General features: G+C 45.5%; 1 protein-coding gene across 5 annotated transcripts in view; it reads left to right on the forward strand.

Annotated features, from left to right (window-relative positions):
• SLC8A3 (solute carrier family 8 member A3) overlaps positions 1–15,010 on the forward strand; it is a 209,190-nt gene that overhangs the window by 142,637 nt on the left and 51,543 nt on the right. Inside the window, exon 1 of one of the 5 annotated variants that reach the window (XM_030559685.1) lies at positions 4,730–4,776. The exons of the other annotated variants lie outside the window; for them this stretch is intronic. Coding sequence (XP_030415545.1) covers positions 4,766–4,776 — 11 coding nt within the window. The 5' untranslated portion in view covers positions 4,730–4,765. Of the gene's footprint in view, positions 1–4,729; positions 4,777–15,010 lie in introns of those variants that run through there. 5 annotated transcript variants of the gene reach the window in all.

Raw genomic sequence — 15,010 nt, forward strand, 5'->3', positions numbered from 1 at the left:
TCCCAGTGGAAGGACTTCCCCAACCGGTCCTTGGTTCTGTTCACCCCAGCATGGCCACTGGGATGATCCTGGGCTAAGCTTAAGAGCTTCCCCCGGTACTTAGTTGGAACCACTAACTGTTTTTGCGGCTGCCATTCTTCCCGGTGTCCACCAGAAAGAATCTCCTTGTATAAAAGTCCTTGGTCTATAACAAACCGGGATCGATTAGACGAGCTGAGAGGCGGTAGGGTGCTCCATGCCGCCGCCCAAGCTTTCTGAAGGCTGTCATCTGCTTCCTGCTCAGTCTGGAACTGTTCCCTTGAGGCTGGGGTCACCAGTTCTTCCTCAGACTGTGGACTTGGGCTTGGTCCCTCTGGAAGCGCTGTAGCTGATGGGGTTGTTTCCGTTGCTGGTGAACCGCTCTCCGCTGGTGCACCTGAGGGTATTTCAGGCTCTGGCTGAACCTTTTGGGTATGGGTGTCTGTTGCTTCTGCCAGTTCTGGCTCGCTGGCGCCCACTGGCGTTGAGTTTGAAGATGTGGTTGCAATTGCTGGTGCTGGTTGCTGTTCCAGTTCCGGGCCTGGGACTGGAGGTGCTGTGGCTGTTTCAGTGGTTGGCATGGAATCTGGGTCCACTACCTCTGTCTGGGTCTCTAGTAACACAGACGGGGCCTCTGTGGACGGCTCAGGAACAGGAATAGGTTTGGAAGCTTGTCTGGTTTGGCTGCGTGTAACCATTCCCACTCTCTTGGCCTGCTTCACCTGGTTGGCCAAGTCTTCCCCCAGTAGCATGGGGATGGGATAGTTGTCATAAACTGCAAAAGTCCACATTCCTGACCAGCCTTTGTACTGGACAGGCAGTTTAGCTGTAGGCAAGTCTACAGCTTGTGACATGAAGGAGTAAATTGTCACTTGGGCCTTTGGGTTGATGAATTTGGGGTCTACGAAGGATTGGTGGATAGCTGACACTTGTGCCCCCGTGTCTCTCCATGCAGTAACCTTCTTTCTGCCCACTCTCAAATTTTCCCTTCGCTCTAAGGGTATTTGAGAGGCATCTGGGCCTGGGGATCTTTGGTGTGATGGTGGTGTAATGAACTGCACTCGGATGGCGTTCTTTGGACAGTTGGCCTTGATATGTCCCAGTTCATTACACTTAAAGCATCTTCCATCTGATGGGTCACTGGGTCGAGGTGAGTTACTGGAGACTGGTGATGTGGAAAAATAGTGTGCCTGTGACTTTACTTGGGTTGTAGGTGGGGTTTTTGGCTGTCCTCGGTGGTAGGGTTTATGGTCGGTGTGCCCTCTGGGGTATTCGTTCCCCTTGACAGTAGCTTTCTTGCTTTCTGCCACTTCCATCCATCTGGCTCCAATCTCCCCCGCCTCAGCAAGATTTTTGGGTTTTCCATCTTGTATGTACCGTGTTATGTCCTCAGGAACACCATCCAAGAACTGCTCCATTTGTATGAGGAGGTGCAGTTCTTCCAAGGATTTAACATTGTGTCCTGATATCCAGGCCTCATAATTTTTCCCAACGTAGTAGGCGTGTTTGGGAAATGACACATCTGGTTTCCACTTTTGGGTTCTGAAACGCCGACGGGCATGATCCGGGGTTATCCCCATTCTGTATCTGGCCTTGGTTTGAAAAAGTTTATAGTCGTTCATGTGCTCCTTAGGCATTTCAGCTGCCACCTCTGCTAAAGGTCCACTGAGCTGTGGCCTCAATTCTACCATGTACTGGTCTTCAGAGATGCGGTACCCAAGACAGGCTCTTTCAAAATTTTCCAAGAAGGCCTCAGTGTCATCACCTGCCTTGTAGGTGGGAAATTTTCTGTGATGTGGAACCTTAATTGGCGAAGGGTTGTTAGGATTGGCTGGCGCATGCAGCCCAGCTTGCGCCAAGTCCAGTTCATGTTTTCTCTGTTTTTCCTTCTCTTCACTTTCTTTTTGTTGTTTTTCCATTTCTCGGCAGTGGGCCACCTCTTCTTCTTCTTGTTTCCTTCTGTGGGCCACCTCTTCTTCTTGTTTTCTTTTGTGGGCTGCCTCGTTGGCTGCTTGTTCTCTTTTGTAGGCTGCCAGTTTGATGCTTTCTTCCTTTTCTTTCAGCTCCACCTCTTTTTGTCTTTTTTCCAGTTGTCGCCTGTGTTCAGCTTCTTTGATTTGTCCTTCTGCCTCCCTTTTTTCCTTGGAAGTCATGGTTCCTGTTTTATTGTGTTGGGGTGCCCTCCGGTGTTTATCTTCTGAACTGCAGGTTCTCTGTTGCCTCCTGGGGTCTGCCTAGCAACAGTGCCTTTTTCCCTTTCTTCCTCTAGCTAATCTTTTCAATGTAAAGTAAACCAGAAAAACCACTTTATTTGCATGTGTATAGTGCTGGTATTTGCCTCCTAATGGGAGTGCTATTGTCTGACAAAAGGCCTGTTTGTCACAGCTTAATGGTTCCTTGCTTAATATGCAAGCCAGAAACTGCAAGAGAGAGCAGAGAAAAAAAAATTCTCTCTGGTTCCTTTTAAAACCAAACTGTTCCTCTCTGCTTAAAAGCCCCTAGCAGAGAAAAGAAAAATATAATATTCCTACTGGCTTCTGGATTCTATCTATCCCACCTCTGCCACCATATCATAAACCTAGTCCCAGATTTGGACCTTAGCGTCCAAAATATGGGGGTTAGCATGAAAATCTCCACGCTTAGTTACCAGCTTGGACCTGGTAAAGCTGCCACCACCCAAAAAATTAGAGTGTTTTGGGGCACTCTGGTCCCCCAAAAAACCTTCCCTGGGGACCCCAAGACCCAAATCCCTTGAGTCTCACAACAAAGGGAAATAAACCTTTTCCCTTCCCCCCTCCAGGTGTTCCTGGAGAGATAAACAGAAGCAAACTCCGTGAATCTAAACAGAGGGATTCCACCCTCCCCGTTTCCAGCCTTGGAAAACAGAAGTACCGAGAGGCTAATCTCTCTTCCCCCCTCACCCAGAGGGAATGCAAAGTTAGGCTAGTAAATCTAACACACACAGATTTCCCCCTGACTTCTTCCTCCCACCAATTCCCTGGTGAGCACAGATTCAATTCCCTGGAGTTCCCCACTAAAGAAAAACTCCAACGGGTCTTAAAAAGAAAGCTTTATGTAAAAAGAAAGAAAAATACATAAAAATGGTCTCTCTGTATTAAGGTGACAAATACAGGGTCAATTGCTTAAAAGAAATATGAATAAACAGCCTTATTCAAAAAGAATACAATTCAAAACACTTTAGCAACTATACCCAGGTAAATACAAAAGAAAACAATAGAAACCTTACTGCCTTACTATATTTATACTTACAACTTGGAAACAGAAGATTAGAAAGCAGGAAACAGAAATCCTCTCATAGCCGAGAGAGAGACACAAGACAAAGAACTCAGACACAAACTTCCCTCCACCCAGACCTGAAAAAGTCTGGTTTCCTGATTGGTCCTCTGGTCAGGTGCTTCAGGTTACTTTTTTTCAAGTGAAAGAGACATTAACCCTTAGCTATCTGTTTATGACACCCCAACCCTGCTGTGGTCACCTAGGACAAGAGCTAGGGTGTCCCCACTCTGGGGTACTCTCTCTGCACAGGGCACCTCCCTGACCACAGATCATTTCATACAATTTAAAGCAAATACAAATTGTTTAATTAACAATTAATTAAAAAAAATACGGAAAAATGGGAAAGGTTAAAGGAAAACACATCACCTTCCTCTGTGGCAGGGAACATTACAAACAGTGTCTGTGGACATCAGGGCACTTCATAGTCTGTCCCCAGTCCCCTTCTCAGGCCCTGGCTGTGCTGCAGAGATGCTGCGGGTTGGATACTTGCAATGGTGGTGGCCACACACCTCTGGGCTTTGGGTGGTGGGACCTTTCTTCCCAGTGTCAGCCCCCCATCGGGTTAAGAGCCCCCTCCCAGTCTGGCCTGCAAGGACCCGTGGCTGGGGGTGTCTTTCTGCTCTGGGCCCTTTGCCCAAGGTCCCCCCTTGGCTGGCCCCAGTTGCTCACCACACCTGGCTCTGTGGCTGAAGCTCTGCTCCCAGCACAGGATCTACTCTCCCTGGGCTGTGTCTCTGGCTCTGTGGCTGCAGCTCTGCTCCCAGCACTGGATCTGCTCTCCCTGGGCTGTGTCTCTGGCTCTGTGGCTGCAGCTCTGCTCCCAGCACTGGATCTGCTCTCCCTGGGCTGTCTCTAGCCCCTCTGGATCTGGCACGGCTCTGCTCCCCAGCTCAGCTTGGGCCCTTGCTTTCCCCTTAGTTTGGCCCCACTCTGTCTGACCCAGGCAATTCCAGCTCACATGGAGGACAGGGCCCCCCTGGCCTCCTGACTCCTTGATTAGCCTGCCTGCCCTGTCAATCAGGCTCAGAGGCTGAGGCTGACCAGGAGCATTGGCCTCTCCCCAGTCTCTTAGTGCTAGCCAACCAAAACACCCAGGGCTGGCTCTAGGCACCAGCGCTTCAAGCATGTGCTTCGGGTGACACTTTCCAAGGAGCAGCACTCCGTCTTCTTTTTTTGCTTGGGGCGCAAAAAGCCAGGAGCCTGCCCTGAGCAGAGGTGAGCTGCAGCAGTGAGGGGTGTGGAGAGGGCCGCAGGAAGTAACCCGGGGGGGCAGAGGAACCGCTCCCCACCCAGCTCACCTCTGCTCCACTGCCACCTACTCCCCTGAGCACACCGCCGCTCTGCTTCTCCCCCCTCCCTCCCAGGCTTGCCGCGCGAATCAGCTGTTTTGCGGCAAGCCTGGGAGGGAGAGGGGAGAAGCAGAGTGGTGGCAGCACTCCCAGGGGAGCAGATGGAGCAGAGGTGAGCTGCGGCGAGGGGGGGCACGGGGAGAGCCGCAGGAAGTAACCCTGGGGGGGCCAGAGGAACCGCTTCCCCCCCAGCTCACCTCCACCTCCCCCCCTGCGAGTGTGCCACCTCTTCACTTCTCCTGAGAGGGAGGGATAGGAGGGGAAATGTGGCGTGCCAGGGCGAGGAGGCAGGCCCGGGGATTTGGGGGAAGGGGTGGAGTTGGGGCGGGGCCAGGGGGTGCGGGAATTTTTTTTTTTTGCTTGGGGCAGCAAAAAACGTGGAGCCGGCCCTGAAAACACCCTCACTGAATGTTAGTAAGGGGGCAACAGTCCCCTTACATAGAGATTCTCAGAGCTCCTTTTAAAGCAGGGGCCAGGGTGACAAACCAGTAGGAACAATAGTGACTACAGCAGATGGCACATGCTGGATGCGAGGGGGAAATGGGCACTGCACTAGAAATAAACTCTGCGCTCAGTGACAAATCCTCTTTAACTCCCTAGTAGGAAGCAGAAAGAGCCCACTGCATGTCCTTCATCAGGGCTCAGATGTGCTCTATTCCTTTTCCTCACTGCAGTTGTAATAATACTTTGTGCTTCCATAGCAACTTTCATCCAAGGATCTCAAAATGCTTTGCTAATAGTATCTGGGTCTCACAGCTCCTTTGGGAAGGCAATAAGCAGAGATGGGAATATAATAAATAGAGGTATCCTGACTCCCATTGCTGTGCTTTAGCTACTGGACCATGCTTCCTCTCCTATGCAAGGCATACTACAGTAGGGCCCAATGAAAAGGGCTGTAGATGAAGGGTACTGAGGTAATGTGATGCAGGACAAGAGCCAACAAATAGGGAGAAGCAAAGTTTTGAAAGCCCTTAAGATGAGGACAAGGAGCTTGAACATGGTATAATGGAAAATGAGGAATGAGTGGAGGGATTCAAATAGAATGGAGACATAGAGTGATGGTAAGGAAGATGATCTTAGCAGCTGAGTTTTGTGTGGACAAGAGAAGCTGATGTGGACTCCAGGGAGACCAGAGGGGCTGTTACAGCAATCAAGATGGGAGAAGATGAGGACCTGGGCAGAGGGAAAAGGTTGAATTTTGGAAATGCTACAGAGGCTGAAGGGGCAGAATTTGGACACAGCCTGAATATGTAAATCAAAGGAAGAGTCAAAGATAACACCCAATAACAGGCCTGAGTGACCGGAGGACAGTATTGTCAAGAGTGACAGAGAATGGCGGGAGCAGAGAGGGTTTGGAAGGGAAGATAAGCAGGGACCATGGAGGCAGGAACCAATGGATGCAGCATGTGCCTTGCTATTCCAGAGCTGCCGGGGACCAGTTCAGCCCTCAGTGTAGGCTGCGGCTGCCTTTTGTTGAACCCTGTAGGCCTACGGCAGCTGAGGAATAGCCAGCAGCATGCCTGTAATTAGAAGCAAACAAGCCAGTAGTGAGAGGTGTCAAGGGAGAAAGGTTGAGAGTGGACAAGGGGAATGCAATGGGATGGTTTGGCACATGGGAGTATGGTTGAGTGGAAATGTATAAAATATAATTCCAGTTATCTGAAGTCCTTTTATCCAAAAATCCTAATTATCTGAATCTATAGCACGCCCCCATGTAGCCCTATGTTAGTTAAGATAAACGTCCGTTTATCCAAACACCCAGTTATCCCAAAGTTTCAGATGACGTCCCCCCCCCGGCCATTCAGATAAAGGGGAGTATACTGTATTTGGAGTTGGATGAGCTTGGGGCAAGTCATCTGGAAGGTGGGTGGGTGGGAATAGATGTGGGGCATTGTTAACTACTGGGTTGGAGTAGAAGGGAAGTGAATTTGAGACAAATGACACGTGAAGGTGAGAAGAGAATGAGAATAGGGTACCTATCACAGGGTGAGTGAGTGAGTATGAATTTTGGGCATGCATCATGGCTAGAAGTAGAAATTCTTTGCTAGCTCAGGTGGTAGAAGCTCTGGTCTCAGAGCAGGAGGACTGAGCTCTATCTGCAGTGCCCTACTAAAATTTGGAAAGCCATAGCATGATAACCACCTAGATGCCAAGGGAGCTACTTAGAAAACATGGTGATGGCACTACATTCCTGGGATTGTGTTGTGTTACTTGAAGCCTAAGGATGAAAAACTCCAGTGATGATGACTTGTTATTAAAGATTCCATGGTACTTTTCAGAAGGTGAGGGGTGTTACCCCTGGTGCCCTGGCCTCATTCCATACTGAGTAATTGCATTCTCCCTACCTGCTGTAATGCCCCCCCCCCCCCGGCCACCATTTCAATTAGATGCATTGTTCTTCACTTCCTGACTTACACAATTTTGTTGAGCTCAGTTTTATTTCCCATCCAAAAATCACACAGACGCATCCTCTTAGCCTCCACAGCAATAATTCCTACAAATGAGAGTCTCAGCAGAGACACAGATACTCAGTATTTTCTAGCACATTAATCAAATAAACATCCAGTTGTTTCCTTATGTGTTTGAAGCGGAGGCACTGTCAAATAAAATGATTTTATAGATTACTCTCTCCATTTGTCAGATGGAGAATTTAGCAACGTCATGAACATAAAGTCTTTTGGGAGAAGATCAGTGTCTATTCATTTCATCTTCTGTTGCTTACTCCAGAAAGTCTCAGGCAATGTTAAGTTGCTCCTAAGTGGAGCTTGCCCTCCCTTTGGAGTTCCGAAACCAGTGATTATTATTAAGCATATATTTAAAGTAGGAGAGTCTAAACAGTGCCTTCTGAGAGCTACATTGGCAAGTGCCAGAGCCCAATTTATGTTCGATAAAATAGAGGAGGTAGCAGATGCCCTTATTGTCCATGTGGATGTGGGACCCATGACAACTACAGATTCCAGCTTGCCATGCTGCCTCCTGAGCCGATCAGCGTGGATAGAACTTCCCTACAAAAAGCTGAAGGCAGCCATTGTGGGCCACACTTTGGCTGCCCCAGATTTGAAATTACAAATTGAACAATCAGCATGTGTGGTTTTTAGTGAAGAGATTTGTCTATACTGTATATTTAAAAGATTAAAACTCTTATAGGGGTAAAAAGGCTACCCGGCTAGAAAAGCTCCCCATGTCTAAGCTGAGATGCTGCAGCAGCCATGCCCTTTCAAATTCTGCATGGGCATGTGGCCTCTCTTCCCTCAGTCATTCAAGGGCAGGCTGCTTGGCAGTGGAGTGCTTGGAATCTTACCTGAAGCTTCTTGTAAATGTGAAATGTATTGGGTCAGCTGTGATCTGGGCTGGAAATCTCACAAGAACAAGGGATCTCTGGGGAGATTGACGATGCTTCCTGTCGGGGCAGAAGTAGCTCTGTCACATTTTTTCTGGTACTTGTGCCCCCAGGCCCAGTCTGAACCCAGGCAGGAGAGGTTAACTAAACGTTTCTAACCTAAAAACATGCAGAGCCTAATTGAGACTGAGAGGAACTCCACTGAAGACTGAATTAAAAAGCTGGTTACACCATGTCTGATTTTGGCCCTTGAAGGTTCAAGTTCATTGGAGTCTGTGTGAAGGTTTGTGTGGGTTCTCGGTTTTGAAGACCGGTTCATCAGTCCCTGATGCCTGTCATGGTATTTAAAGGAGGCTTTTGATTGCCAGGACAGACTTTTGGATAGCTGTTGTCATTCTCAGCTGCCCAGCTGTCAGAGGTACATCTTGTCCATAACAGAGCAGTCACATAGAGGGAGAAAGGACAGGAAGTATCCCCTTCCTGTCACCTAGTGCAGCTGAATCAAAGGTTTGTGAGAGAAAGCTGCCCAGTTGATCCAGGTGCTCTTCAACTCTCATTCTTTCCATGAAGGTGAATGCATTGTTGGGCCTGTTACAATGAAAACCCCCTTGTGCCTCAGGCTGCCTCGATTAATTTCAAGAGACTGTCACAGTATTCTCACAGCAAATGTTCCTGAGCCTCCCTCTCTCGCTTGCTCTCTTCCTGTCGGTGTCCTCTTGTCACACCTCTCACATGAACATGAAGTTTTCCTGGAGTGGTGTTATGCTCCAGTCTCTCTCCCCATCCATCTTCCTGGTTCTCCATGCTCTACTAGAAAGTAGCTGTCAGGCCAGCTGCAGCTAAGATGCATGTGACAATATTGCAATATGCATTTTGGCCTTAAGAAAATTAACCAGAGCACAGTGTGTGTCTACAGTTCAATTTGCTTTCATTGAGTTTGAAAGGTACCCCGGAAACGGAAGTTTTTCGTAGTTACAGAACATATAGCCTGGGTAGTGGCAGTGCAACACTGCCCTGCCAGTGCAATTCAACCCAGACCTGGGATAATCACCCTTCTAGGGTGAGAAATCATTTCAGCCTCTGTATAGTCAACCTTTCTGCTGAAGTAGTCAGAAAGGGTGCCAGTTTACCCACAAGGAGGCAGACTGATGCATTTTATGTAGCTGCTGAGCAGCCGTCAGATAGTAAAAGCTTTGTGAGTACTAAGATGAAATATTATATAATACATCACCTATCCCCAAAGCCATCCTTTCCCCTGAACATTGACCCTCCCTGCATTTTCAAAGAAGCTGCCCCTGAAAACCTTTCATTCTTATCCCTTATGTTCTGCTTCACTCCCCTCTTCCTTGGACATCAAGTAACAAGATTGTAAAAACATTCTTGGACCCCGAGCAATACTTGAAGAAGATAGGTTGGCTCAGTGAGAATAATCCACTAGCCCTGCACCTTCTGAGACCTCCAGAGTGGGTCACAAGTGAAATCATTATGGGGTTAGGGGTATGTCTCAGCTGAGTCTCCAGGGGCAGATTCAGCTTTGATGTAAGTGGATTAACTGAAGTTAATTGAGTTGTATCTGCTTACACCATGAGGTGAATTTGGCCAAATCTATGTATGTCACAAAATTACTGTACTATGCAAAGTAATGTGTCTGTGCTCTGCTGTGCTACTCGCTCCTCTAATCTGAAAGGTTTTGGTCTTTTCATTTTTCTCCAGTACATCCATTCAGGTGGAATAGGTATACACAAGTCTCTTGCTATAAGGCACAAGATAAAACATTTCCATCTGATTTCATGTCTGTGGTAAGAGGTAGGCACCACTGTGTGTGGTTTGCCCTGATGTCTTTTCACTCTCTCGCCAGAAATCAACTGATAATTTGCTTTCTTTATTGAGATCCCAAAATGGTGCCAGTCTTGGCTTTTACTGGGTGGGCACAGACAGGGTGTGCCCCGTGGTTAATAGCAAGGCCTTCAGCCTATCAGCCACATACAGTCAGATTCTTGTGTGACTCACCCAGTCTCCTGGAGACTTTAAGGATATGAATGGCCTGACAGAGAGGAAGCACTCTAATGTCCAAGCTCTCCAAGTCATGTTTGGAGTGTAAGTGTCATATCAAAGCCTTGAGAATAGGAATCAGTTTTCCTTGGGATAATAACACTGCCCTTAGTCTTTTGTTTAAGAGCCAGGAGAAAGGGTTTCTTTTCTCAGAACAGCTTGTAGCAAAGGGGAAACCATCATTCTGTTGGATTTGTTACAAAATTCAAAGCTCTTGAAAAAAGGCAGTTTGAAGCTTGAGGGTTCAGTAACAATCCAATCTGTAGCCAAGTTGAGTTGATCTAGGAATTCAGAGGATTTGCTCTCTTGGTTACGTTGCTTCAGAGATTTTACTGACTTTCCTGAAGCCAATTGTTGCCTTGGAGTTAAACTTTAATGTTGGGAAAAACTTGAAAATCTGTCTTCAAGATCAATCAAAGCATTCTTCATACTTTCACTTGGCATTTTTACTTCATTATATTTCTTTTTTAGCCAAGTTTTTTTTTCTTCCTCACAGCCAGCTTCAGTCTCAGTGAAGTCCTAAAGAATTGCTACATTGCTAATATCACAATCATTTCCGTAAGAGCTCATACATTAGAGTATCAATATTTTATATGCATCCTGGAGATCTAATCCTCTATCCAGAGACCAGGTTCAGCCCAGATAGCAACAGTCTAACCTTTCCACACACCCTGACTCATGCCTTGTGTGTCTCAGCCCAGGCACAGAAGGACACACCATTAGGAAGAAGAAGTTGCTTAGTTTCCATGGTCTGTTGAATTCTGGGTACTCTTTTTAAGCCGTCCAACATGGGTGTGGGTTGTGATTTTGTCATACATCTCCACCAGATTGATTTCATGTGGGCCATTGAACAGATGTCAAATGGTGGTAACTTTTGATCACTACTGATCTTGGCTGGATTTGAATGAGCAACATTAAATATGATTATTTCCCTGCAGGATGACTCAGAAGCAGAAGCTGGGTTATGAGGGAAATGGTTGTTATTTGCAAACATATAACCTATATCATGTTCAGTTTGCCTGCTTGCACATTTCTGTGTGCAGGGACCATTTCAGCAGCTCTGATCCAATTTGAACTAGCGCAGTGTCATTCAAGTTGCTTTTTTCCTGTAGATGCTAGTCAAGAATAGGGGGTCATCATAGTTTGGGTTTTCATTTAAAAACCAAAAGATGCAATCCCCTTACAGCATGTGACTCAATAAATTTGTAGTATGCAAACCAGCTAAAATCAGCTGTATTATATGACTGACTGAGTTCCCTCTGATGCTGTACTACCACTCTCAGAGAGCGAGCTATAGGAAAGGACAGCAGCAGAAGCAAGACAGGGCTTGGGAGAGTGGGAACAGAGAGAGAAAGAGAGCAGCCTGCAACAGGGATACCATACCAGTTAGTCTTCAATAATTAGAAAACGGGAACGCACATAAGCACAAGGTAAAAAATGATGACCAGGGCAGGCAATGCCAGGGACCCTGACTCTGCAGCCACGAAGTTACTCCTGTCTAGTGAAAGGAGTAAAGCCTAGGACGGGATCATGTTGCTAAGGGCCTCATTAGCTTGCTGGGGATTGCACTTAGAGTTTCATCCATTTCTTAAGACACAGTTGTTCTCTGCCCACCTCCTATTCCTTTATTGCCTTGTGCACTGCTGAGTAAAGGAGCCAGCATACAAGAGACTTGAGATTATAACCATTCATGCTGGTGAACTGCATGTAACCTATAACCTTGTTTGTACCCATTCTTAGCCTACACTCACACTTGAGCCAGAATGCATCATGGAATCACAGGGTTAGAAGGGACCGCAAGGGTCATCTAGTTTAACCCCTTGCCAAGATGCAGGATTTGTTGTGTCTAAACCATCCAAAACAGATGGCTATCCAGCCTCCTTTTGAAAACTCCAGTGAAGGAGCTTCCATAACCGCCCTAGACAGTCTGTTCCATTATCCTGCCGTTCATACAGTTAGGGCGTTTTTCCTGAGATTTAATCTAAATCTCCTGTGCTGTAGTTTGAACCCATTGCCTCTTCTCCCGCCTTCTGTGGCAAGAGAGAACAACTTTTTAAGGCAGCCTTTCAAGTGTTTGAAGACCGCTAGCATGTCTCCCCTCAGTCTTCTCTTTTCCAAACTAAACATACCCCGTTCCTTCAGCCTTTGCTCAGTTTACTTGCATTCTGTCCCTTTGATTATCTTTGTCACTTGCCTCTGGATCCTTTCCAGTTTCATTACATCCTTTCTATACATTGGTGACCAAAACTGGAGACAGTACTCCAGATGAGATATAACCAGTGTCAAGTAGAGTGGTACTGTAATTTCCCTTTACTTGCATGCTGTGCCTCTGTTAATGCAACCTAAAATTGCATTTGCTTTTTTGCAACAGCATCATTCTTGCAGCTCCTGTGTATATGTATGTGTTTGTCTGCATACATTAGTGTGTGTGTGCACACACACATACACACTCATCATATGGCTAATAATTACAAGAATGTAAAGGCTACAAAAAGAAGCACCCCAAACCATGAAATGCTAAACTAATGTTTTCTGTATGGAATTCTATAGGTGGTGGGTTTTGGTGGATATTTTTTAAAGAAAATCTATAAGGAAATCCCTTCCTCTGGAATTATATGATAGACAGTAATAGAAAACTCTGTACTTTACAAAATATGCACCCAGTAAGTCATTGTTTCATTGAGGGCATAATTTTGAATATTCAGTTTGCAGAGGAAGAGATCATATAAAATCAGGCATTCCACAAATGCCCTAAAGAGATCATATTCCACACACACTTTCTCATTAAATGAGAATTTCTTCTTGACTTACATATTCATGCACAGTATCAGTGGAACACTGAGAGGCTGTTCATAAAACCTGTTCTCATATAACAAAAACAAAACAAAACTGTGTGTTCATGAAGTGTGTTTTCAACACTCTGAGAAATTGGAGAAATCCAAATGGATTTGTATTGTGCCCAAGAAAGATACATCAATGAAGTAGAGACTATGTCCTTCACACATTTCAGGCTTCTAACCCACTGAAGCACTGGAGCTGTTCAAAATGCGGTTACAGAAATTGTTGTAAAATGACAAAATTGTACTTTTTTCAACTCTCTTTATATTTGAGCTATTTTGCTCAATTTTTTTTTCAAAATATTCTCTCATGGGCTGTCATAAACAGATAGCTAAGGGTTAATGTTCTTTTACCCATAAAGGGGTAACACCAGTAACCTGAAACACTTGACCAGAGAACCAATCAGGAAACAAGACTTTTTCAAATCTGGGTGGAGGGAAGTTTGTGTGTAAGTTCTTTGTTCTTTGTCTTGGGTCTGACCCTCTCAGCTCTGAGAGTGATTTTTCTATCTCCAGCTTTCTAATCTTCTGTTTCCAAGTTGTAAGTACAAAGATAGTAAGACAATAAGGTTTATATTGTTTTCTTTTGTATTTACATGTGTATAGTTGCTGGAATGTGTTAAATTGTATTCATTTTTGATAAGGCTTCTTTATTCATTTTTTTCTTTTAAGCAAATGACCCTGTATTTGTCACCTTAATACAGAGAGACCATTTTTATGTCCTTTTCTTTCTTTTTTATATAAAGCCTTCTTTTTAAGACTTGTTGGAGTTTTTCTTTAGTGGGGACTCCAGGGAATTGAGTCTGCAGCTCACCAGGGAATTGGTGGGAGGAAGAAGTCAGGGGGAAAATCTCTCTGTGTTAGATTTACTAAGCCTGACTTTGCATACCCTCTGGCTGAAGGGGGAAGTACTTGTATTTCCAGGACTGGAAACTGGGAGGGTGGAGTCCCTCTGTTTAGATTCACGGAGGAACCCAGGGAGGGAACACCTGGAGGGGAAAGGGAAATGGTTTATTCCCCTTTGTTGTGAGACTCAAGGAATTTGGGTCTTGGGGTCCCCAGGGAAGGTTGTTGGGGGGACCAGAGTGCCCCAAAACACTCTAAATTTTTGGGTGGTGGCAGCTTTACCAGGTCCAAGCCGGTAAACGAGCTTGGAGGTTTTCATGCTAACCCCCATATTTTGGACACTAAGGTCCAGATCTGGGAAAAATGTTATGTCATGTTGGCATAGCGGTGTGGATAGATAGATAGAATCCAGAAGCCAGTAGGAATATTATATTTTTCTTTTCTCTGCTAGGGGCTTTTTAGCAGAGAGGGTTTGGTTTTAAAAGGAACGAGAGAGAATTTTTTTTCTGCTCTCTCTTGCAGTTTTTGGCTTGCATATTAAGCAAGGAACCATTAAGGAACCCTTAGCTATCTGTTTATGACATGGGCTGAGGAAGAAAACCTGGACAATTTCAGCTTTTAAAAGTAAAAATTCATAAAAGTTGTAAGTTAAGTGAAAAAGTCCCACTGAAATGGTAACACTCAGGTTGTGTTAACTACCCATCCATCTACACACTGTGGATGGGATTTTCAAAACCTGTCAGAGTTAGCCCAACACTGGTCACTTCTGAAAATACCAAAGAGAGAAAAAGATCATCCAGACAGATCAGATGTAGATATAATCAGAAACAGAAAACTGAAAAAACATTTGTGAAGTGTCATGGGTTCGGTCAACATTCATTTAAAAAAACCCACCAGTCAACCTGTATAGGCCCTATGTGCTGCTAAGAGTTTCCAAAGAAGCATAGAAGGTATGCAACAAAATTATTGTGAAGAAGTCTCAGCACAGTACTCAGGTTTTCATCAGAGACACATTGTTGAATCCTATGTCCTTCAAGCCGCATTGGTGAAGACTGAAAATGTCCAGACAAGGGAGATGAGACTGTCTAGCATTAATACACAATTTCTGTACAGCAATTGATGGCAAAAAATCAGGATTATTTAATCTAGCAAGGAGAAAGATTACAAGTGATTCCTCTTGCAAATTTGTAATGATGAAAGACAGTGAAAGCTGCTCAGTCTCTATTTTTACTCCTATTCTATAATATGAAATCAATGGATGACTAAGAGGG

The sequence above is a fragment of the Gopherus evgoodei genome, chromosome 4 (genome assembly GCF_007399415.2).
Source record: "Gopherus evgoodei ecotype Sinaloan lineage chromosome 4, rGopEvg1_v1.p, whole genome shotgun sequence".
Lineage (NCBI taxonomy): Eukaryota > Metazoa > Chordata > Testudines > Testudinidae > Gopherus > Gopherus evgoodei.